Raw genomic sequence first — 26,014 nt, 5'->3', positions numbered from 1 at the left:
GGGAAAACCCAGAGGGTGAGAAACTCAACTCCTTCTTTGTCGTGTTTCTTTACTGCCATCATCTTTTGAATGGCTTTGTTCCCCAAGACACTTGAGTTTGGGGTGCAGAGAATGAATGGGCTACAGCTTTGAGTTTTGTTTTTACTAGGATGAGTGAATCTTAATATCTTTATCAACAAGCTACTATTAGGCATCAAGTCACAGGTGTCTCTGTGCTAGAAGCCATATAAAGAGAGGCATAGAAAATTGGTCTCTACCCTAAAGGGACCTAAGATTGGAGATTATTTTTGGAAGTGGTCCAAGAGTGAGGCCACACAATCTAGATACCAAAAGTCCCCTCTGGGCTTTCTAGAGTTGCTTATGATTTCTAAAAGTCACACTTAAATCAGAACTAGGAAGCTCTCTTCCAGTTGAGAAGCAATCTTTCTACTGTAGCACTTAACATTTGGGCTGTAAATCCAACTAGTCTGTCTTTCCCATTACACTGAGTGCTCCTTAAAAAGAAGGACTGAGTTTTTCCCATCTCCATATCCCTAGCACCAAGCACAGTGCTAGCAGAGTAAGTGGAGCTTACCCTGAAAAATGAGTAAGTGGAGCTTAGACCCAGAGCTCCAGAATTTCACAATCTTGAATTAAAACACTGGGATAGTTGCTGCAAGTTGAATTGTGTCCCCCCAAAAAAAGATGTGTTGAAATTCTAAACCCTAATACCTCAGAGTATGACCTAATTCGGAAACAGGGTTGTTGCAGATGTAATTTATTAAGATAAGGTCATGCTGGAGGAGAGTGGGCCCCGAATCCAACCAGCGTCCTTATAAGAAGAGCTGGAGAGATCCAGGAAGAAGGGCCCCAGGTGACGACAGAGGCAGGGACTGGAGAGAAGCCACTGCAAACACAAAGGGTTGACAGCCACCACCGGAAGATAGGAAGAGGCACAGGAGGTTTCTAGCCAGAGTCTTGCAGGGAGCATCGCTCTGCTGACACCTTGATTTCAGACTTCTAGTCTCCAGAACTCTGAGAGAATAAATTCCTGTTGTTTTAAGCCACCCAATCTGTGCTGCTTTTTGATATCAGGTCCAGGAAACTAACAGAATAGTCTAAATAAAAAGCAATCTTGTGTGGCTCTTCTCATGGTGTTGTCTAAAAAGGGGGCTGAAAATGGCAAGGGTGGGACTCCAGCCCTCAGTCAATGACAGGCTTGTGAACCAACCAACCAAAAGGCCAGCCAAGTGGATCTGGGAACACCATGGACCATAACAGGACGCTGAGTCTTACAGGTCAGAATGAGCCCAACGCTCTCACTCATTCAACATGACCGGTATGTTTGAAGCTGCTCCCGCTGACCTGCGATTTCTCTTTACCTGTTCGATCTTGCCGGCGATATTCAGGGCCTCCCCGGCTGCAGTCTTTGCCCTCTGGGCGTCGGTAGCAGCACCCCCCAGGGCTGTTTCTGCTCGCCTGGTCTTGTCACTGGCATCTGCAACCCTCTGGCTGATGTAAGAGAGTCTCTTCATGGCCTCTTCAGCCTCTGCTTTTCTGTCTTCAACCTGCAGATCAAACTCTGAAAAGAAGATAAGAAAACATTGCCATGAAGATAAAAATTAACTTACAACTGAAGATGAAAGGGACTGAGGCCTTTAAGAAAAATCAAGGGTCGGAAACAACTGAAGCGACTTAGCATGCACGCACTGCAAGGCACAAACCCAAATAGCACCCAAGGGATGAGAGAGTGGAAAGTTGTGGTCGTGACTCTTTCTTGTCCGAGAGAAAGTATTGAACTGACAGTCAGCAATCAGCCTGCCCTGGGTCCCCATCTTTGCAAAAGTGAACCTCCAAAAGAATCAGAAGCAAGTAGACTCTTTGAAGCCCAAAGTTTCAAGCCAGAGCCTTAAACCCTAAGCTACCAATGGCAGTAGTTAGCAATTGAATAGAATGGGTAGAGAGGTACTTCCTGCGCAGAGGAAGATCCCAAAACTTGAAAATGTCTTTATTGTTGTTCTTTCCTGAAGAAGCCTGAAACTTTAACCAAATCTCGGCAGGGCTTCCCAGGTGGCACTAGTGGTAAAGAACCCACCTGCCAGTACAGGAGACAGAAAGGAGTCGGCTTCAATCCCTGGGTCGGAAAGATCCCCTGGAGGAGGGAACGGCAACCCACTCTAGCATTCTTGCCTGGAGAACCCAATGGACAGAGGAGACTGACCAGCTACAGTCCACAGGATCACAAAGAGTCAGAAACAACTGAAGTGACTTAGCATGCATGCGCTGCAAGGCGCAAACCCAAATTTCCTGGAATCTAGATGCTATGACAAAGCTTGTTCTATATCATTTATCACAAGGCAACCTCACTGACTCTATATTGGAACCAATCAGGCCAAAGAAAGAAAGAGAGAGAGAAAGGAAGAAAGAAAGAAAGAAAGGGAGAGAAAAAAAAACTATCTATATGGTAGTGAGATATCAAATCTCTGCAGGACCTTCGAGGCAGTTTAGTTCAAGAGAAAGGGAGAGATGGGAAAATCAGGGTCTGGAAAGGTTATGTGACTTGCTTACAGTCACACAGCCAGCTCAGCCTAATCACATGATTGAGCATAGATCAGAACTCAAGCCTTTTGACATTTAGTATAATCTGGGCTTCCCTGGTGGCTCAGATGGTAAAGAATCTGCCTGCAATGTGGGAGACCTGGGTTGGACCCCTGGATTGGGAAAATGCTCTGGAGAAGGAAATAGCTACCCTCTCCAGTATTCTTGCCTGGACAATCCCATGGACAGAGGAACCTAGCGGGCTACAGTCCCTGGGGTCACAAAGAGTCAGACGTAACTATATGATTAACATTTTCAGTTTTCACAATTGTTTCTACTATATTAAATATTTTAAAATGTTCTTCTTTACAAAGATATTTATTGAGTGTCTATTAATACCTCAACATGCCTGCCACTTACAGAGATTTATGAAGATTCAAAATAAACGAAAGTCACGTTTATACCTTTAAAATACTCAAGTGATCTGAACCCTGAAATACTCACCTCTGAGGTTCTTTAAGATGTTCTCAACTTCATAAAAAGTGGCATTGCCCATACTTAGTGCTTCTTGGGCTCTGCTTTTAGCAAGGTTGGCACGGGAAAGCAGCTGATCTGATTTCTGTAAATGGGCAGGCAGAACAAGATTAGAGTAAATGTAACGCACACCCGGGCAGAGCCCTCCTGCCAACATAGCTGCTCTGACACACTGCTCTTCGCAACAGAGAACTGTGATTCCTGGAGTCTAGGGGTGCTGTAGCAAACCCCTCCACAAGCTGAGACCATACAAACTTTATAACCTGATGACCCAGTAGGATTCCACATTGAGGACGGACTCGAGCTCTACTCAGGGACAAGAACAGTTTTGCAAATCCTAATTTTAAACTCTAGATACTTCCTGAAGTATGGACATACACTTCATAGACATATGTCATATATACCTAGGAAGTACAGACATATGTCTTCATAGACAGAGCTAGATCAAAATTGGGCCCAGGAGACTTCAGTCCTATTCCTACATTTGAGGGCTGAAGGAAATGGCAACCCACTCCAGCATTCTTGCCTAGAGAATCCCACGGATGGAAGAGCCTAGTAGGCTACAGTCCATGGGGTTGCAAAGAGTTGGAAATGACTGGGTGATTTCACTTTCAGTGAGTGGAACTGAGGTAATCACATTAAGCAGCAATACCATGACCTTTCGAGAGTTTCTGATGGTTCTTCTTACTGGTAGCCACTCAATACGGGTCTGCTGAAGGAACGGAGTAACAAAGGATACCTGTCTCTCATTCTCCCCATCCTGTAAGAGCTTCTGGGTTTCTTCTTCCCAGTTTCCCAGACTGCTTTGCACACGCTTGAACTCATCCATTCGCTTGGTCACCAGGCTTGAGAGAGAGTCAGCTTTTTGTCTGATCTTCTTTGCTTCTACCTGTGAGTCCCCCCAAAATGAAAAAGCCTTACTTTCTGCTCACCAGTTGCCACACCAGTCTTCCCAGGACCTGCCATCATTATCTGAAAACAACAATCCAGGCCCAAAGTCCAACAGAAATGAGGCAATATTCCTCATGCAGTCAGGCAGCACGCCCCCCCAACTAGCAAACGAATTTTATGTCTGCTCTGCGTTTTTTTATTATTGTTTCCTATGCGTGAAAATCATTGTGAATGCTTTTTGCTGTGGGTAGAAAGCTGAATCTTAATCCAATAAATCTGGAATAGTTAAAGGAATGGATGACAGAAACAAGGCAAACCTTTGAGGAAAAACAAAGCCTTCCAAGTGGCTATAGTGGATATACTATAGGTTGGACCCAAAGGTAGATATCAGAAGTTCTATAGTAATTTCTCACAGGTTTCAACAGTCCCTCAAACTAGGGAAGAGACAGAAAACTTGTATTCACTAACAGAAACAGGTTCAGAATATGAACCAAGGTGTTATCAGGGACCAAGACTGGAGTTTAAAAACAAAGATAAGAGGAGGATAGTGAGAAGGATAAATGCGCTTCCTAATTTAAAGCAAGAAGGGTAAATATGGAGGGAAAAACTGGATGATTGAACAGTTCAATGAAATCCCCGAGAAGAAAGTATCATGGCCCTTCTGTACTTCACTGCACAGGTTAGATGCTCTTACCTGGAAGGACTGATCACTGACTCCCTGAAGCTGAGTTGCTGAACTGAGAAGGCGGAGACTATGCTGATATGACGTATCTGCTTCAGTGTCAATTTGAGTGGCCTCCCTCGATAGCTGCTGGGCCAGAGACTTGGTTTTCTCCAATCTGCAGGGAGTGAAGAGAGTGGACTTTGAGAATTCGCTCTTTTTATTAAGAGCAAAAATTCATTCTGTTAAAAATATGTCGTCAGGATTATCCGAAGAACCAGACAAGAATAAATGTCTGATATGTGTCTCTTTCCACAATTTAAACACAGGCATTAAAGTTTATACAGGTTGGGTCAGAAAAATTCAACCCAAGTTTCCCAATTCTTAATCACATGAATATATTATGTTTTTACGCTCCATGCCGCCAGATGGGTGTGTTCACCTCCTTTAAACACCTCAGATGGTACCATATCTACAAATATACAATCTCTAAATCAAAACTGAAACTTTACTTAGAGTAACTGACATTTTTCTTCCAGTCTGAAAGGCATCTGCTTTCCTCCAAAGTAACACTCTCATTTCTCGTCTTTCTTACTACTGATACTTTTAAAGGAACACAGCACTCCTCAGACGTGGTTTGCATTGTACCCTGGGAGGGAGCGGATTATATTGGCCTGTGCGAGGACCTGCACAGGACTTGAAACGTACTTTCCCACAAGCTCTGGCACCACGGAGCCATGGAGGCTGCCGCTGCTGCCTCCTTCAGTAGCAGCCTTGCGCGCCAAGGTCAGGGCTTGCTTGGAGTAGTCTTCAGTTTCCCTGACCAGTTGCTCCATGTTATTGGCTGACTCGACATGGCTGAAAGGATCAAAAAGAATGAGTTTTTATAGCAAAGGGCTTCCTCAATTATTAAAAAAAATTTTTTTTGCCATACAACATTTTCATTTTGTATTAGGGTGTAGCCAATTAACAACATTGTGATAGTTTCAGGTGAACAGCGAAGGGGCTCAGCCATACATATATATACATGTATCCATCCTCCCCTAAACTTCACTCCCATCCAGGCTGCCACATGACATTGAACAGAGTTCCACGTGCTATACAATAGGTCCTTGCTGGCTACCCATTTAAAATATAGCAGTGTGTACATGTCCATCCCCAAGTCTCTAACTACCCCTTCCTCCCAAATAGAGTTACCATATGACCTACAATCCCACTCCTGGGCATATATCTGGAGGAAAACATGATGAGAAAGGATACATGCATCCCAGTGTTCACTGCAGCCCCATTTACAATAGCCAAGCCATGGAAACAACCTATATGCCCCTCAACAGGAATAAAGAAGATGCAATACATACATACAATGGAATATTACTCAGCCATTAAAAAGAATGAAATAATGCCATTTGCATAAACATGGATGGACCTAGAAATTGTCAAACTGAGTGAAGTAAGTCAGACTGAGAAGGTGAAATATCATATGACATCCTTTATATGTGGAATCTAAAAAGAAATGATATGCAAGGACGCAAAGGGCTTCCTTTAGGCCTTTTATTTAAATAAGGGGAGAGGAGTAAGAGAACTGCTTTGACTCAAAAAACAAACAAACAAACAAACAAATAGAATTGACCCAGTGAGATGGAGCTCCTCTATTAGAGGTGCTATCGAGAACAGAAGGTGTTCTGAGACGTAGCCTCACGTTCTAAACTTTTTTGATTATCTACTTCATTTCTAGCATAATCAGGGGAAGCGACAGAGATGGGCACGAGAAATCTCAGGGTGATAAACACTGCATTTATAAACTTTTCTGCAGGAGAAATCCCTAGGCTTTATTTTATCCAAGATCCAACTCTCTCTCCACTTTTTGCTGCATCTTTAAACTTAGCCCAACATTAAGGGGGACAAAGCCCATCAATAACATTCCTCCAGTTGGTTTTGTCCTCTTGGTTCTAGAATGAAAACAAATCTAGGAAGCACCCCACACTATGAGAGCATGAGCCAGCCCACTTCTGCTGACTGAATTCCATTCGGGATTAGCAGAGCCTGCCACCGTGCTGAGCCCTCTGCTAGGAGCAAACCTCTTCAACATCAATCCTGACTGTAGGATTTGCAGTCAGGCAAGGACTAAGGAGCTGCCTGTGATTACCAGGGCCCTGCAGAGCTGGTTTTCAGAAGGGAGTTCTCCCCCTCTGCACTCTTGGCCCCCACAGGCTAGCAAACAACTCATTGCTACTTGTTCCCAGGCTTGGGGTGGGAGCCTGGGAGTCCCTCAAAGCTGCAAAGTACTCTTTTCCAAGGGCTGATTCATGTCCCAGGGCCCAAGGAATTACATCTGACATACACCGAAGCCATATCATGAGTCATAGAGAAATCTGGAAAAGAAACACCCCACCTCCAGCTCCTGCCAAATGACCTTGCCCAGTGGCCACCTACATACACTGAAAACCAAGCGGTTAAAAAATGGCTTCAGGGCAGGGCAATGGCTGCAAAGGAGCCTGGAGGTAATCAGTATGGAGCTTTGGTCCTGAATACTTAGCAGAGTTGTTCAAGTCTGGCCTCCCAGAGGTGATCTGAAGCAGAGGTGCCCTCCAGTACTACTCACCTGTCTGCCAGTCTCGTGGCCTCCTGAGCTAGACTTTTAAAGCCATTTGGCCCCGTGTAGTGCTCTGAGGGAGGAATGTTCTGTGGGAAAAGGACAAATGATTAAGGCTTTGCTGGGAGCCATGGAGCCTAAGCAGGTTCTGCAGCTGTCCTGTCTGAACCCCTGACTCATCAAGAGTCCCTGGTTTACCATGGTCATTACATCAAAAAAAAAAAAAAAAAAAGTAGAGACTGAATCAAATAGAAATCCAAGTTCAAAAAAAGTCTGTATATACAAATGGATCTTAAAATATATGCATGTTTATATTTTCATATATATTTAAAGTCCAGAACATAGGCCAAGTTTTAATGGTAGTTATTTCATAGCAATGAGATCATAAGGGACATTTGTTTTCTGAATTTTCTACAAAAGGAAAATCAATACACACTATTTTTAAACCCTTCATTTCCCCAGTATTATATCTGATTATCTTCCAACTTTCTTTATTCACCTCCCATCTTACCTTATTGTCACCATTTCCTCCTTTATTTGGAAAGGCAAGAGTGTTCATTCAAATCTCCTCCTCCTATCACACCACAAGCTACATCATTAGGAAAACCATACTGTAATAAGTTTTCCCCTATTTTCATCACCATGTTTTTATTGGTCTCCTTCCTTCCCTCTTCATTTTGTTCATTCATTCCTTCCTACAGCAAACATTTGTCAGAGCCATACTTGCTGTTATGGGCTGAGAAAGTACAGATGAAAAAAATTGAATCCTACCCTCCAAGAGCTAACAAGCTAGAAGATAGGAAGAAAGAAGGGAGCAGACAGGTAGCAAGGAATGAACTGGTGAAAGAGAAAGGCTGTCCCTAAGTCATGTCTGACTCTTTTGTGACCCCATGGACTGCAACCTGCTTGACTCCTTTGTCCATAGGATTTCCCAGGCAAGAATTAGGGAGTGGGTTGCCATTTTCTCCTCCAGAGGATCTTCCTGACCCAGGGATCGAACCCACATCTCCTGCTTGGCAGGTGGATTCTTTACTACTGAGCCACCTGGGAAGCTATAAAGCATAAAATAGGAACTGGCAGGAAGCCAAAGAAAGTTGTGACTGCTGCAAGGAAAAGAAGTCCTACTGACTACCAGAGAGACCAGAAAACCCGAGAGAAAAAGTGAACCCATGAGATGCGCCGTGGGTCCCCCAGCGCAGCAGGGACTCTGACCCCCTAACTCAGCGCCACCTACAGTGTTCTGCAGGGCAGCCTCGCTCTCCTCCAGGCTCAGGCGCATCTGCGTGATAAGCCTGCGAGTATCCTGAACTCGGTCCTGATGCTGGCTGCCCAGGGTCCGAAGTCTCTCCACGGTCATCTTAAGGTCATCCAGGCGGGTCCGGTAGCTATTCTCTTGGCTCCTGGCCTTGGCCAACTGGAGATTGAGGGATCTAATAGCACCTGAATAACAATAAGGAAAGGGAGGATGAGCACGTTGAGGGGTCAAGTCATCAAAAATAGAGGGCTGAAAAAGTGACTGGTTTTCGGCAAAACGGTAAAAGCCCAGTATGTGAATGCATACTCCATCTTTTATCTCCATCATTTCAAATCTCAGGAGAACATCACAGACAGTTCTGCCACCTCCGCAAGGGCAAGGCAAAGACATCTGCTGAACTGTTACCACCAAAGATTCTATGACCCAGGGGACTGCTTTCTAAGCCCCTGAATTCTCTCTTGTGTGAAACGGGCCTCCATCACCTTCTGAAATCTGGGCTTCTCTCAGAAGGTCCCGAAGGGCCTGTTCAGCCTGCTGCATCCTGCCCTCCAGCTCTGCGTCAGGTACTGCTCCTCCACCAGCCTGAGCCTTCGAAAGCAGTGTCTCGAGGCTCTCAAGTTGCTGCATAAACTGATCCATCTGAAATGATGAAGGAAAGAGGATTAGAACAGAGGATGGAGTTCACGGTGGAATATAATATGCCAGGAATCCAGGGGCTAAGGCTTCCCAGATAGCACTAGTGGTAAAGAACCCACCCACCAATGCAGGAGACAAAAGAGACACCGGTTCGATCCCTGAGTCAGGAAGATCCCTTAGAGAAGGGCATGGAAATACTGGTTGCCACTCCAGTGTTCTTGCCTGAGAATCCCATGGACAGAGGAGCCTGGTGGGCTACAGTCCATAGGGTTACAAAGAGTCAGACATGACTGAAGCAGCTTAGTACACAAGCATGCATCCAGGGGCTAATGGCTACCAGTCCGGAAACGCTTGGCATGTCATGGTAAAATTCAGACTCTAGAGCCTAGACTTTCTGAGTCTGGATCCTGGTTCCACTACTCACTAGTTGTGTGACCTTAGGGAAGTCACTTTCTTTATCTGTAGGATGAGGATAATTATATCGCACAGACTTATTATTTGGACTAAATGAGTCAGTATTTGTAGAACAGTGCCGGGAATAGAGGAAGTGCTATAGAGGCTGGTTAAATAGATAAATTTTTAAAAACAGGTTGAGTTTGTTCTACATTTGGGTTCTGTTTGGACCCTTCCCTCTCCTGCCCTTCACTCCAGTAAAAAATAATAATTCATAATTAACAACAACAACATTAATTTCATTCTTCTCTGGAATTTGAATGAGAAATTTCTGGAGGCCATTTCTGTTTGGAGCCCTGACACCTTTAGATTCCTCTTTTGTGGAATAAAAGATAACAACATATCTTTTATGTTGTTGTTCTGTCGCTAAATCATGTCCAACCTCTGCGACCCCATAGACTGCATCATGCCAGGCTTCCCTGTCCTTCACTATATCCTGAAATTTGCTCAAACTCGCGTCCATTGAGTCGCTGATGCCACCCAACCATCTCATCCTCTGTCACCCTGTTCTCCTCCTGCCCTCTATTTTTCCCAGGATCAGGGTCTTTTCCGATGAGTCAGCTCTACACATCACATGGCCAAAGTACTGGAGTTTTAGCTTCAGCATCAGTCCTTCCAATGGATATCCAGGGTTGATTTTCTTTAGGATTGACTGATTTGAACTCCTCGCTGTCCAAGGGACTCAAGAGTCTTCTCAAGCACCACAGTTTGAAATCACCAATTCTTTGGCTCTCAGTCTTCTTGATGGTCCAACTCTCACATCTGTACGTGACCACTGGAAAAACCATAGCTTCGACTACATGGACTTTTGTTGGCAAAGTGATGTCTCTGCTTTTTAAATATGCTGTCTAGGTTTGTCATAGCTTTCTTTCCAAGGAGCAAGCATCTTTTAATTTCATGGCTGCAGTCTCTATCCGCAGTGATTTTGGAGCCCAGGAAAACAAAATCTGTCACTGTTTCCACTTTTTCTCCTTATATTTGCCATGAAGTGAAATTTTGTGGTTAGTAATGCTTCCTAAGGCCCGCTTGACTTTACATTCTAGGATGTCTGGCTCTAGGTGAGTGACCACACCATCATGGTTATTTAGGTCATTAAGACCTTTTTTTGGTATAGTTCTGTGTATTCTTGCCACCTCTTCTTAATCTCTTCTGCTTCTGTTAGATCCTTACCGCGTCTGTGTTTTATCATGCCCATCCTTGCATGAAATACTCCCTTGATGTCTCCAACTTTCTTGAAGAGATCTCTAGACGTCCCCATTTTATTGTCTTCCTCTGTTTCTTTGCATTGTTCACTTAAGAAGGCTTTCTTATCACTCCTTGCTGTTCTCTGGAACTCTGCATTCAGTTGGGTATATCTTTACCTTTCTCCCTTGCCTTTTGATTCTCTTCTTTCCTCAGCTATTTGTAAAGCCTCCTCAAATAACCACTTGGCCGTCTTGCATTTCTTTTTATTGGGGATGGTTTTGGTCACTGCCTCCTGTACAAGGCTATGAGCCTCCATCCATAGTTCTTTAGACACTCTATCAGATCTAATTCCTTGAATCTATTTGTCACCTCCACTTCAGTATTCTTGCCTTGAGAACCCCATGAACAGTATGAAAAGGCAAAATGATAGGATACTGAAAGAGGAACTCCCCAGGTCAGTAGGTTCCCAACACGCTACTGGAGATCAGTGGAGAAATAACTCCAGAAAGAATGAAGGGATGGAGCCAAAGCAAAAACAATACCCAGCTGTGGATGTGACTGGTGACAGAAGCAAGGTCCGATGGTGTAAAGAGCAATATTGCATAGGAACCTGGAATGTCAGGTCCATGAATTCAGGCAAATTGGAAGTGGTCAAACAAGAGATGGCAAGAGTGAACGTCAACATTCTAGGAATCAGGGAACTAAAATGGACTGGAATGGGTGAATTTAACTCAGATGACCATTATATCTACTACTGCAGACAGGAATCCCTCAGAAGAAATGGAGTAGCCATCATGGTCAACAAAAGACTCCGAAATGCAGTACTTGGATGCAGTCTCAAAAATGACAGAATGATCTCTGTTTGTTTCCAAGGCAAACCATTCAATATCATGGTAATCCAAGTCTATGCCCCAACCAGTAATGCTGAAGAAACTGAGGTTGAACGGTTCTATGAAGACCTACAAGACCTTTTAGAACTCACACCCAAAAAAGATGTCCTTTTCATTATAGGGGACTGGAATGCCAAAGTAGGAAGTCAAGAAACACCTGGAGTAACAGGCAAATCTGGCCTTGGAATACAGAATGAAGCAGGGCAAAGACTAATAGAGTTTTGCCAAGAAAATGCACTGGTCATAGCAAACACCATCTTCCAACAACACAAGAGAAGACTCTACACATGGACATCACCAGATGGTCAACACCGAAATCAGATTGATTATATTCTTTGCAGCCAAAGATGGAGAAGCTCTATACAGTCAACAAAAACGAGACCAGGAGCTGACTGTGGCTCAGATCATGAACTCCTTATTGCCAAATTCAGACTTAAATTGAAGAAAGTAGGGAAAACCTAGACCATTCAGGTATGACCTAAATCAAATCCCTTATGATTATACAGTGGAAGTGAGAAATAGATTTAAGGGCCTAGATCTGATAGGTAGAGTGCCTGATGAACTATGGATGGAGGTTGGTGACATTGTACAGGAGACAGGGATTAAGACCATCCCCATGGAAAAGAAATGCAAAAAAGCAAAATGGCTGTCTGGGGAGGCCTTACAAATAGCTGTGAAAACAAGAGAAGCAAAAAGCAAAGGAGAAAAGGAAAGATATAAGCATCTGAATGCAGAGTTTCAAAGAATAGCAAGAAGAGATAAGAAAGTCTTCCTCAGCGATCAATGAAAAGAAATAGAGGAAAACAACAGAATGGGAAAGACTAGAGATCTCTTCAAGAAAATTAGAGATACCAAGGGAACATTTCATGCAAAGATGGGCTCGATAAAGGACAGAAATGGTCTGGACCTAACAGAAGCAGGAGATATTAAGAAGAGGTGGCAAGAATACACAAGAACTGTACAAAAAAGAGCTTCATGACCCAGATAATCACGATGGTGTGATCGCTCACCTAGAGCCAGACATCCTGGAATGTGAAGTCAAGTGGGCCTTAGAAAGCATCACTATGAACAAAGCTAGTGGAGGTGATGGAATTCCAGTTGAACTATTTCAAATCCTGAAAGATGATGCTGTAATATGCCAGCAAATTTGGAAAACTCAGCAGTGGCCACAGGACTGGAAAAGGTCAGTTTTCATTCCAATCCCAAAGAAAGGCAATGCCAAAGAATGCTCAAACTACCGCACAATTGCACTCATCTCACATGCTAGTAAAGTAATGCTCAAAATTCTCCAAGCCAGGCTTCAGCAATATGTGAACTGTGAACTCCCAGATGTTCAAGCTGGTTTTAGAAAAGGCAGAGGGACCAGAGATCAAATTGCCAACACCCACTGGATCATCGAAAAAGCATCTATTTCTGCTTTATTGACTATGCCAAAGCCTTTGACTGTGTGGATCACAATAAACTGTGGAAAATTCTTCAAGAGATCAGAATACCAGACCACTTGACCTGCCTCTTGAGAAATCTGTATGCAGATCAGGATGTAACAATTAGAACTGGACATGGAACAACAGACTGGTTCCAAATAGGAAAAGGAGTATGTCAAGGCTATATATTGTCACCCTGCTTTTTTAACTTCTGTGCAGAGTACATCATGAGAAGAAGCACAAGCTGGAATCAAGATTGCCAGGAGAAATATCAATAACCTCAGATATGCAGATGACACCACCCTTATGGCAGAAAGTGAAGAGGAACTAAAAAGCCTCTTGATGAAAGTGAAAGAGGAGAGTGAAAAAGTTGGCTTAAAGCTCAACATTCAGAAAACGAAGATCATGGCATCTGGTCCCATTACTTCATGGGAAATAGATGGGGAAACAGTGGAAATAGTAGCTGACTTTATTTTGGGGGGCTCCAAAATCACTGCAGATGGTGACTGCAGCCATGAAATTAAAACATGCTTACTCCTTGGAAGAAAGGTTATGACTAACCTAGATAGCATATTGAAAAGCAGACACATTACTTTGCCAACAAAGGTCCATCTAGTCAAGGCTGTGGTTTTTCCTGTGGTCATGTATGGATGTGAGAGTTGGACTGTGAAGAAGGCTGAGCGCCGAAGAATTGATGCTTCTGAACTGTGGTGTTGGAGAAGACTCTTGAGAGTCCCTTGGACTGCAAGGAGATCCAACCAGTCCATTCTGAAGGAGATCAGCCCTGGGATTTCTTTGGAAGGAATGATGCTAAAGCTGAAACTCCAGTACTTTGGCCACCTCATGGGAAGAGTTGACTCATTGGAAAAGACCCTAATGCTGGGAGGGATTGGGGGCAGGAGGAGAAGGGGATGACAGAGGATGAGATGGCTGGATGGTATCACTGACTCGATGGACGTGAGTCTGAGTGAACTCCGGGAGTTGGTGGTGGACAGGGAGGCCTGGCATGCTGCGATTCATGGGGTCGCAAAGAGTCAGACACGACTGAGCGACTGAACTGAACTGAACTGAACTGATTTGTTACCTCCACTGTATAACCATCAGGGATTTGATTTAGGTCATACGTGAATGGCTTAATGGTTTTCCCTACTATCTTCAACTTAAGAGTGAGTTTGGTAATAGGGAGCTCATGATCTGAGCCACAGTCAGTTCCCCAGTCTTGTTTTTGCTGATTGTATAGAGCTTCTCCATCTTTAGCTGCTAAGAATACAATCAGTGTGATTTCATTATTGACAATATGGTGATATCCATGTGTAGAGTCGTCTCTTGTGTTGTTGGAAGTGAAGTGAAGTGATGTTGCTCAGTCGTGCCTGACTCTTTGAGACCCCGTGGACTGTAGCCCACCAGGCTCCTCCATCCATGGGATTCTCCAGGCCAGAATACTGGAGTGGGTTGCCATTTAATTTGCCAGGGGATCTTCCCGACCCAGGGATCGAACCCAGGTCTCCCACATTGCAGGCAGACGCTTTAACCTCTGAGCCACCAGGGAAGCTGGTGGAAGAGAGTTGTTGTTGGAAGACATTGTTTGTTATGACCAGTGTGTTCTCTTGGCAAAACTCTGTTAGCATCTGCCTTGCTTCATTTTGTACTCCAAGGCCAAACTTGCCTGTTACTCCAGGTATCTCTTGACTTCCTACTTTTGCATTCCAGTCCCCTATGATGAAAAGGACATCTTTTTTTTGGGGGGGGGGGGGTGTTAGTTCTAGAAGGTCCTGTAAGTCTTCATAGAACCAGTCAACTTCAGCACTGTGGTCAGGGCATAGACTTGGATTACTGTGATGTTGAATGGTTTGCCTTGGAAACGAACTGAGATCATTCTGCCATTTTTGAGACTGCACTCAAGTACTACATCTCAGACTCTTGTTGACTATGAGGGCTACTCCATTTCTTCTAAGGGATTCTTGCACAGACCATTGTAGTTACAATGGTCATCTGAATTAAATTCACCCATTCCCGTCCTTTTTAGTTCACTGATTCCTAAAATATCCGTGTTCACTCTCGCCATCTCCTGCTTGACCACATCCAATTCACCTTGATTCACGGACCTAACATTCCAGGTTCCTATGCAGTATTGTTCTTTGCAGTATTGGGCTTTACTTTCACCACCAGACACATCCACAACTGAGCATTAGAACCACTTTGGCCCAGCCACTTCTTTCTTTCTGGAGCTATTTCTCTGCTCTTCCCCAGTACCATATTGGACATCTTCCAACGTGGGGGGGGCTCATCTTCCAGTGTCGTATCTTTTTGCCTTTTCATACTGTTCATGGAGTTCTCAAGGCAAGAATACTGGAGAGATTCACCATTCCCTCCTTCAGTGGACCACGTTTGTCAGAATTCTTCACTGTGACCCATCTTGGGTGTCCCTGCACAGCATGGCTCATAAAATCGAGTTATGCAAGCCCCTTTGCCATGACAAGGCAGTGACCCATGACATCTTTTATGTGTTTAAGTTTCCTTTGTTTGTTTCATAAGGACATTTCTTGGGAAAAATCCATCGAGAAAGTGGCATATTATAATAGAGCACTGAATTCAGATTCAGTGGACATGGGTGGCATTTTCGGTTCCACCTATGTGACTTTTGAAGAATAACACATTTTTCAAAAATGGTACATATAAGAACATAACTCTGAAGTATTATTACTACTATGTGGAAAATTTTTTTCAAGAGAGAAATAGTAATCCCCACTTCTGTCCTTAGGAGACTAGGAGGAGCCTGGGTTTGTGACAGAACCACCCAGAAGATACTTCAGGATTTTACTTGTGAAGGTGAGGGCTGGCTAGCATGCACACCTGACTCTTCACTTGATTATAGCAAGCTGGACAGTTGATTAATGCTGCATGGTCACAGTTGAGGCCGTCAAATCCTGGCTTGCAAACACAGCTGCCATCACTTCTACACTCCGCGGGCCCTGAGCCCATTGGGTGGCAGTTGCAAGCTAGAGACAAAAGACAAACAGGAAGCTTTCATGTCAAACTAATTCTGGAACCTGGAGGTATAGCAAAGATAAAAGGAAGATCCAGTTACCCAGAGCAAAGAACCCTTCTTTGCCCTTGTTGATTCATGTTGTGTTGGATTAGTTTCTTGGCTATGTCTCCAAGCACATTCCCAACACAGAGAGGTCTTGGGAATCATCTGGCAGGTTTGTTTGGTGTGTGTGTGTGTGTGGATGAAGAGACACTTCAACAGCCCATCCTTTCTAGTGACACTGATTTATCTTCCCCCATTAAATTGTAAGTCTCTTGGATATTCCACAGACATTCTGGGTTTGCTCACAGGAAGAGTAACATTTCTTCTGGGCCTACAATATGCCAGATGTAGACACCTCTCTGCATATTACGGATGAGAGATATGGGCTCAGAGAGGTTGAGTAATCTGTCCTAGGATACAGCAAGAAGATGGCAAGAATGAGAACTTGGAAAGAGCCAGGGCTCTTTTCCTTCTGCTCTGCTGCCTTTGACATAGAGAATTCAGTAAAGCAGTACCTTTATTCAATCAAACTGATTCAGTAGCACTATGCATCCCATTCTGTTCTAGGAGCTGAGGATATAACAGTGGGCGAAACGCTGCTCAAATGGGGTGATTCTCTGGGTACTCCAACTTCAGTGATCACAAAACACTTGGAATAATGTCTGAGCATATGTTCTTATTTGCTTCCATATTTATGTGTCTTCCTTATTAGCATATGAGCTCTTTGCCGAGCTCGGCTGACTTATTCATTATTACAACCTCGGTATCTAGCTCCACACTGCACACATGGTAAGAGCTTGATAAAAGATAGTTCAGTGAAAAAATTGTATTGTCTAAAGGCAGTGAAATCTCTATTAATAGCACTTTATAGATATGGGCTTCCCTGGTGGCTCAGACAGTAAAGAATCTGCTTGCAATGCAGGAAACCTGGGTTCAATTCCTGGGTTGGGAAGATCCCCAGAGAAGGAGATGGCAACCCATCCAGTATTCTTGCCTGGAGAATCCCATGGACAGAGGAGCCTAGTGGGCTACAGTATATGGATTCACAAAGAATTGAACATGACTAAGCAACTAACAATTTCACTTTTCTTTTCAGATGGAATTATATAGTTTACAGTGTGCTTTCTCATATGCTATTTTATCTTTGCAACCACTTTGAGTAAAATATTAATGGTCCATATGAGGAAACTAAGACTCAGAGAAATTAATTGGCAAGATCACAATAATACAAGAGGCATGCTAAAAAACTGGACTTAAACTCATACTGCTGATGTCATGTGAATGCTTCCTATCATATGACATCACAGCTAACCCACAAGCTGGGGTCAGGGCAGGTGGAATTTGTGCCCCTGGATAGAAGCCCTAAGTTGCACAGAGGTCCTCAAGCATTCCCAGGGCTGGGCACTCTGGTGTGAATGAGGGGCTCTGGGCACCCTGCAGACCTCCTGGGGAGCCTCCAATCTGGGTCCCCAGAGCCACTCTGGACCTTAAAATAAGCAAGCCTGAGTTCTGGGTACCAGGCTGGTCTGGGACCTTGGTGACTGAGGGGTGAGTCTAAGTGGCAGGCCAGCTCCCTTGAACTGAATTTGCCTTTAGAACAGAACACGTGCAAAGGCTTGAAAGAAGGGCTGAGCAAGAGGCCCGGTGTGCACATTCATGCTTTGATCTGATCTGAAGCAGCCCCCAGGAATGCTCCACGAGAGCTACTGCTTTGAAGCCCGACCTCCTCAGGAGACGTGTGGACTGTCACCTTTCTGTACATCAATCACACTGACTTCCTGAGAGGGTCTCTCCAACTACTTTACAGCCCACTCCCCTCCCACTTCAATGTGTCCAGGCTTCGTCTCGAGTCATTTATTACCTTCCTCCTACGGGTCTGGCGGCCACTTGCCTGCCTACCAGCCTGGGGACTAGCATAGGAGGCAGCCCCATTTTATCTCCTCTTCCAGTTTGGAATGTAAACCTGGCCCTTTTCCCTTCTCCCACTCAGGCTTAACCCTTTCGACATCCTCTGGCTCTGACTGCAGAGCCCTGCTGCAGGGGAAATTGGTCTTAAGACTTCTGATAAGTGAAAGGTCCAGGCAGGTCTGAGAAGCCAAAGTAGCATCACAATATTACCTGTGGTCAGCCTTGCCCATTTGTACGTTCTCACACGCGCACACGCACACACACACAGAGCCTGGAGAGTCTGCGTACGGGTGCAGTCCTACCTCGACACTTGTCTGCTGGGTTGGGAGCCAAGGGGTCCCCATAGTAGCCGGCTTTGCACTGGTCGCAGTGGGCACCGGTCGTGTTGTAAAGGCACTTCAGACACCTGCCTGTCAGGCGGTCGCAGTTCCCGGGGGCATTGGGGTCCACATTGTTGCTGCACTGACAGGGCTGACAAGGCCTCACTGGACCATGTTCCCCAAAGGGGTCCCCAAAGTAGCCGTCGGCACAGAGCTCACAGCGGGCGCCTGGAAGGAACCACAAGTCAAGCCACGCACGTGATCATCGATTAGCAGCAAAACCAGAGGCAGAGGCTGAAATTATGCTACTCCCCAGAAGAGCTTCCCCGACCTGGAACCCCAGAACAGCAGGCTCAGGAGCAGGAACTCACAGCAGGAGGCTGACTCTTCCACACCACGGTGGTTACAGATTCTAGAACACAAGCACCACCAGGGGCCTTCCTGCCAGTTAACAAGCTGGCTAGGGAAAAGTCAGATGGAGCACCAAACCACCAAGGCTGTGGCTCAAGACAAGCTCTTCTTTGAGACCAACCAGCAGAGAGGTGTGACACGTATAACGTTACTAAGTTTCCCTTCTTTAGCTTGGTTCAATTTTTTGTTTGTTTGTTTTTGATAAGGACCTTTTTTAAAATCTATATTGAATTTGTTACAATATTATTTATCTTTGGGTTTTTTGGCCATGCGGCATGTGGGATCCTAGACCCCCAACTAGAGATCAAACCTGCATCCCATCCCCACCCCCCATCTTTATCCCATTGGAATGTGAAATCTTAACAACTGGGCCACCGGGGAAGTCCCTTCTTGGGGTTCATTTTTTAAAACTTAGTTAAACTCTATATTTCATCTGACAACTTCACCTTCTAATTGCAAACCTCTTAAAACAGCTTTAGTTGTGTCCTCCCATAGCTCTACGCCCCGCCCTTCTTCAATCCACGTCAGCTCTTGGGCATCGATCTCTCCTTATTTTTAAAACGAGCCCATTGAGAATAACCCTGAGTCATGAGCAGTCCCTGGAGATCCCTTGGATTGGACAGATGCATGGCAGAAGGACAGGGTGGGCACTGGCCTCACCAGTGACGCCGTGGGGGCAGTTATTGCACACCACCTCCTCTGTCTCTGGCATCACGGAGCAGCTGAACCCATTGCGACAGGGACAGGGTTTGCAGCTGCGGGGGTCGTGCGGGTCGTTGTAGAAACCGATGGGGCAGTCCGCACACTCGATGTCGGGGTTCTCATCCCCCGAGTAACAATCTCCTGGGAGGCAGAGGGAGAACGGAGGGGCAGAGAAATGAGCAGGTAAAACTATCCACTTTCTTTAATACAGAGGACGACGCGTGGGAGGCAGGGCTTGGTAATTCAAAGCCTCCCTTTCTGCAGCTTTCCCCAGAGTGCCTGAGCACTGGCCCTCCCCTCTGCCCTCCTACCAACTCTAAACATGGCCACGACCCTGAATCTCACCCTCCCTCTCCCAGGCTAGGCAGACACGCACTCCTTTCACCACCATCCATAAGTTAACACCGTTCCCCTCTTCCCCACCACTTGTCGGCACATTCATTCAGATCCTGACACTGCCTTTGATCTCCCCAAACAATTCTTGCAATTTGATGCCAGCTCCCCCACCCAGCACTGAACCGTGACAGCCATTTCCTGTAACCTAGCACCTTTCTCACAACCTTGTGGCATTTCCATCATGAAAAGGATGGAATGTAATAAAGCACCATGTCCATCTTCCCTTGAGTCCAGCCCTGCTCTTCTTAATCCTTTCCCATCTCGGAAATGAGTTCAGGCACCGCCTTTCCTGCACAGCTCTCTCTTCCACTGGAGACCCCGGTCACCTGGCTGCGCCCTGAACCGCCTGGTTCAGGTATCTTTTCACTCACCTGTGTCTGGATCACAGGCCCCTCCCCCTTGGCAGTTACAAGGAATACAGGTGCCAAAAGGTCCCAGTCTGGCTGAATCTCTTTTGTAGCCAGAAGCACATTCCTGGCAGAACTGTCCCTTGTACCCAACAGGACATACACATTGTTCAACCCAGGGTGCTGGGGTTCCTGAGATTGGGCGGGCTGAGATCAAGGTCACATTGTCGAGGTACCCAGTACCTGCAAGAGAGAAGACAGGTGGGAAGCAACAAGTGGTTAGGTCCAGGGATCTAAAGTCAGGCCTCACATTGGATTTTTTCTTAACTCCTTAATAAAAGAAATTCACATTTTAAGGCAAGACAAGGAAAATTTAGACATAAAACTTTCTCTCTGCCCTTTGGCCTCCTTCTTCCCCTCTACTTACATTGTGCAGCTGCGTCATGTGGTAAGCAGACCTCCCATGTGGCAGAAATACCTGCTCAACCACAAAGATCAATTTTTCTCCTTCTGGCGCCAGCCATGTAACTCCTTAGACATAACATTCCTTTGTCAATCCTGGTAAGGGGTCACAGTGACCTCCTGCTTACTTGCCTTGTGTATGCAGACATCTTTGGTGAACTTTATGTCAATGCCAATATATCATTTCCCTTAAAGACAGCGATTGGTGCAGAACGGACTAGTTAGACACCTGGAGAGATTGGGCCACACCTAATGGAAGTTGTTAAATACTTGCTTATGACCTTATTAATGTTACTAGTTATATTATATGCTGCCTATTTTACAAGATTAAAGTTCCCTGCAAATGTATGCATGCATGCTCAGTCACTTAGTTTTGTCCGACTTTTTGTGACCCCCAGGGACTGTAGCCTGCCAGGTTCCTCTGTCCATGGGATTCTCCAGGCAAGAATACTGGGGTGGGTTACCATTTCCTCCTTCAGGGGATCTTTCCGACCCAGGGACTGAACCCATGTCTCTTACATCTCCTGCATTGACAAGCAGATTCTTTTACCACTGAGCCACCCGGGAAACCCACCAAATGTGTGACTGAGCCTCAAATAAAATTAATGATAATTAGATGACTAGAAACAAGTTGATCAAATATATAGTTTTACAAGATCAGTGGTTGTAATAACGTACAGTATGGGAAGAAGCAGCCAAAGGGAACTGTTCTGAGGACCGTAACAGACCAGTAAGACAGGTTGTCCAGAGGCTTTTGGTTACTGTTAACAGAAACTGGTCCAGTAACAGCACTTCCTGTGGCCTATCAAAAAAGTCCTCACTTGACTTGGGAATGTGCATTTCTGGTGCCATGGGACAAACTGGTCACAAAATACCCCCCAAACCATGACTGAAATTAAGACAGAAGGGAAAGGGACTGTAAACTAAAGAACACTGCCCACTATCCTGTTCTATAAGAATCAGGTCTTTAGCCACTGCGGTCGCTGACCTGCAACACATCCTGAAAGGAATTCAAGACAAAGATTAGAATGAAGTACCTTGTGCTCTAAGAAACCGGACAAAACCGGCCCTTAGATGGATCTTTTCAGGCAAAAATTTTATGAATCCAGATTATTGCATCTCCTCATACTTAGAAAAGCACTAAAACCATTAATTAAGATATCTGTCCCCTGGGAAGAGCAGTAACCCTTCTACCAAGACTTGTGCTTGACTGCACGCACTCCCTTCCAAGGTCACTTACATACTGGCTTCCCCTTTACCTCTTTGGAACTGTTCTCAGAACTTTCCAAGAGACAGCCTCCAGGCTCTACTTCTTATATTGGCTTGAATAAGATTTTCCATTTCTTTCTTAGATTGACTCTTTTTTTAAACTTTGTATCTTATATCAGAGTATAGATTGACTATTGATTAATTTTTTCACTGATAGCCCAGATGACATTCACTGCCTCTGGCATGCATAATGGTATAGCACTTCACCATCGCTGAGTGCACTGGTTCTGGTGTCAGAAAAATCAGGATTTGAATTCTGGCTTGATCCTCACTAGCTCTGTGAATTGGACAAGTCGCATAACACCTCTGACTGTGTTTCCTCAGCTACAGAAGAGAAATGACAGAGGTATCCACCTCCCACGTTGTCATGAAATTAAATGAGACAATGCATGTATTGTAGTGTGCTTGGCACATAGTAAAGACTCAATAAATTGTTAGTAAACACCTTTTCCACTTCCTGCTTTATTCACTGTATCAGTGACATGGAAAAGGTGCATGTTAGCCATGGATCCTTTTTACATGGATGCTAAAAAGCTTAAGCAATCTCATTTAAATAATTCCAATCGTGATAAGGAGAACCCAACATAGTGCATAGTATGTAGAAAGTTCAATAATAAGAATTTACAAAATACGTGGTGATGTCCAAAGATGGTAGCACCAAGTACAATCCCAAAGGAAAACTACTCAAGAAATAAAGAGAACGGTGTTGTAGATTCCACTTCTGAGCTAAGGGAATGTGCCCTTTTGCTGTAGGTTACCTTCTTCAAATAATCGGCTTCAATCTAAATTCAGAGACTCTCTGGCAAGGCAGCATCATTTATTCTTCATTGATGTGACCTCTTTTCAAGAAATACTCCTTCTTAACTCTTTATTGACTGGGAGATTTTTGCAGAAACTAAGGCTTGTGGTTGGCGATTTGTTATATTGAAATATTCTGGTCAATAATGTTTGGGTAACAAAAGATGTATTAATACATCTCTGGTCAATAATGTGTTAACATCTTGTAGAATGTAAAAATGTAGACCCAATCAGAGATTCTACATCAAAACCATTCATAGTTTGTCCACTTGTTTGGAGACTGTCACCAAGTTAGAGAGCTGAAGCAAGTTAAACGAAAACCTAACAAGGGAGGAATTCCTTTCTTTTAGTCACTTACTGTATTCTCCGTAGGTAGCTCGGATCCTCAGGGCTGTGAGGTTCCGCAGTAACCTCCGATACTCAAAGTAACTCAGCTGGGGTCTCCAATTATTGCTTGGATGTTCATTTAATCTGCATGATTTAAAACCAAAAGGTGAAAAATCCAGCTCTTATCAAATCTTATAATGTGTATACCTGATTCAATTATGCCCGAGAGTGCAGGAACAACTAAGCCCCTTCACAGCCCTTAGAGGGGGATGAAGGACAGGGAGCCATATCCCTGTAGGCACAAGCCTGGAGCTTTCCCACTCCGTGGGGAATGCAAGCCCCACAGGATGTGATGGAGTGTAGGAAGATGAACTCCAGGGGTTACAGCATCCAGTATGGGTCCAAGTCCTCAAAGACCACTTTCTACTCTTGGTCACACGAAACCTAATAGCAGGAACATCTGAGTTCCAGAAGCTCTGATTTTGAAAAGCTGTCATTCATGTTTGGTTTTGTTGTTTAAGTGATTTGTTATCTGCGCATGTTTCACCTCCTGTTCTCACAAGTCAATGTCCACCTTTTACACTGTCCATGTCTAATACTTCTTAGTTTTGGCATCATGTTGCCTTGGTGTATCACATCACCAGCCCCTGTACTATTTTTTAATTTTAATGTTGTTTTTTGGTTTTTACTGGAATAGCTCTTTCAGGAACAACCCTAACCCTTTTGCCTCATCCATTGATTCATGAAATAAGCATTTACTGTACACTTGTTTTGAGCTAGAAGCTGTATTAGGACAGAGAATACAAAGACAAGTAGAGTGAGGTGATCAATGTCTACCCAAGGTGGTGGGTAAATATGTAATTATGATACAAAGTAGAGAGTGCTGTAACAAATGCATGAACAGCACGCCACAGAAATTCACGATGGACTGTACCTTACCTGGGGTTCTGAGAAGGCAAATACAAAGGGAAAACCTGTAAGCTGAATCTCAAAGAGTAGTTCACCAAGCTGAGAATGTGGGAATGGGTGTTCCGATATGGAGAGCTAAGTGTGTGTATCAGAATAAGCTGCAATTGGTTATTTAAGAACACAGTGTGTGTTGTGGGTCTTCTATACATTATTGCCTTTACTTCTACCCTGGAGTAGGCCCCCAACAACCTTCATTTGAACCACTGTGAATGTGATCTGATGGTTCAGTTACCCAAACCGTCCTCCACACAGGATTTGCACCCAGCCTTCACATCTGATCCTGTTGCTTCTCTACTTCTAATCTCTCAATAGATTTCCATCATCTTGCAGGCATGGGCCAGATCTCAGCACCTAGACATGACGTCCAAGAACCATCATGCTGGGTCTTTTCCCAGCCCTTTTAACTTTATCTGCCCATGTTCCCTGTACTAGCTGTGTTTCAGCTATAACTACTGCTTACCAATGCCCTGTACTATGCCTGTACATTACCACATATACTCACATATGCAGGTCGTCCTGATTTGTCCCTGGCAAAGCCTTGTGCTTACTCCTGTTCTCAGTCCACACAGTCCTCCTAGAGAAGCTTTTCCTGACTTCTTCAGACAGAACTAAGCCACTCCTTCCTTTCCTCCCAAGTCCCCATGAGCATGAACCACCGCGGAAGTGATTTTATACTGTATTATGTTTGCACAAATAACATACCCTACGAGACAAGAGCTCTTGGAAGACAAAGACCATGTTTCTTCATCTTGAATTCTCAGTCTCTGATACACTATTAAGCATTTGATAGGCACATCCCCTCTCCTGAACTCTCTGTACCCACCATTCAAAATTCCCATACTAGAGAGAAATATTTGCAAATGATGTATTTGATAAAGGATTATTATCCAAAAAATACATATAAGTTACACAACTCAACATCAAAAAAACAAACAGCCCAATTAAAATATGGGCAGAGGACCTAAATAAACAGTTTTCCAAAGAAGGAATACAGATGGGCAACAGGCACATGAAAAGATGCTCAACATCACTAATCATCAAAGAAATGTAAACCAAAACCACAATGAGATACCATCTCACACCTGTCAGAAGGGCTATTATCAAAAAGACAACAAGTAACAAGTGTTGGCAAAGATGTGGAGAAAGGGGAATGTTTGTGCACTGTTGGTGGGAATGTAAATTGGTTCAGGTGCTATGGAAACCAGTGTGGAGGTTCCTCAAAAAGATTAAAAATAGAATTACTATATGATCCAGCAAGTCCACTTCTGGGTATTCTTCTGAAAGAAACAAGAACACCAATTCAAAGAGAAATACACCTATATGTCACTACAACATTATTCACAATAGCCAAGAAATGGAAAATGTCCATCAATAGCAGATAAAGAAGATGTCAACTGTGTGTGTGTGATGGAATACTACTCAGCCATAAAAAGAATGAATTCTTGCCATTTGCAACAACAGGGATGGACCTAGAAGGTGTTATGCTAAGTGAAAGAATTCAGACAGAGAAAGACAAATATCATATGATTTCATTAATGTGTAAAATCTAAAAAACAAACATAATGAAACAAAAACAGGGTCATAAGAAGGGAGGGTGTGGGGGATGAGTGAACTAGGTAAGAGATTAAAAGGTAAAAAGTTCCAGGCATAAAATAAATGAACCACAAGGATGAAATGTACAGCCTGGGAAATACAGTCAAGAATGTACTAACACTGTATAGTGGCAGGTGGTAACTAGAATTGTCGGGATCATTTTGTAATGTATAGAAACGTTGAATCACTCTGTTATGGACCCGGAACTAACATAGTGTTGTAGGTCAATCATATTTCAAAAAAACTCCCATTTCACAGGATAACATGTAACTTCCTTAGACACACACAGGACCATCCATGACCTTACCTCCACCTCTTCTCTGACCTCACTTCTCACTGTATTCCTCTCCGCTACTCCATGTTCCACTCATGCCTAATCACTTAGAATTTCCTAAATGTACAAAACTTCCTCAAACACACTTTTTCTGCCATGTTAACCTTC

The 26,014-nt window shown here is 44.2% G+C and overlaps 1 protein-coding gene across 1 annotated transcript in view; it reads right to left on the bottom strand.

The window, feature by feature from the left end:
- LAMC2 (laminin subunit gamma 2) overlaps positions 1 to 26,014 on the bottom strand; it is a 68,295-nt gene that overhangs the window by 3,865 nt on the left and 38,416 nt on the right. The window contains exons 8-20 of the mRNA XM_052653946.1: positions 23,042 to 23,154; positions 20,179 to 20,397; positions 19,370 to 19,552; positions 18,281 to 18,526; positions 15,893 to 16,038; positions 8,934 to 9,090; positions 8,431 to 8,636; positions 7,206 to 7,285; positions 5,312 to 5,461; positions 4,637 to 4,781; positions 3,791 to 3,940; positions 3,022 to 3,136; positions 1,362 to 1,561 (exon numbers count right to left, since the gene is read on the bottom strand). Coding sequence (XP_052509906.1) covers positions 1,362 to 1,561; positions 3,022 to 3,136; positions 3,791 to 3,940; positions 4,637 to 4,781; positions 5,312 to 5,461; positions 7,206 to 7,285; positions 8,431 to 8,636; positions 8,934 to 9,090; positions 15,893 to 16,038; positions 18,281 to 18,526; positions 19,370 to 19,552; positions 20,179 to 20,397; positions 23,042 to 23,154 — 2,110 coding nt within the window. The remainder of the gene's footprint in view (positions 1 to 1,361; positions 1,562 to 3,021; positions 3,137 to 3,790; positions 3,941 to 4,636; positions 4,782 to 5,311; positions 5,462 to 7,205; positions 7,286 to 8,430; positions 8,637 to 8,933; positions 9,091 to 15,892; positions 16,039 to 18,280; positions 18,527 to 19,369; positions 19,553 to 20,178; positions 20,398 to 23,041; positions 23,155 to 26,014) is intronic.

This window comes from Budorcas taxicolor, chromosome 16 (genome assembly GCF_023091745.1).
Source record: "Budorcas taxicolor isolate Tak-1 chromosome 16, Takin1.1, whole genome shotgun sequence".
Lineage (NCBI taxonomy): Eukaryota > Metazoa > Chordata > Mammalia > Artiodactyla > Bovidae > Budorcas > Budorcas taxicolor.
Note: the sequence above shows the minus strand (reverse complement) of the source record. Positions and strands in the feature narration are given on the sequence as shown.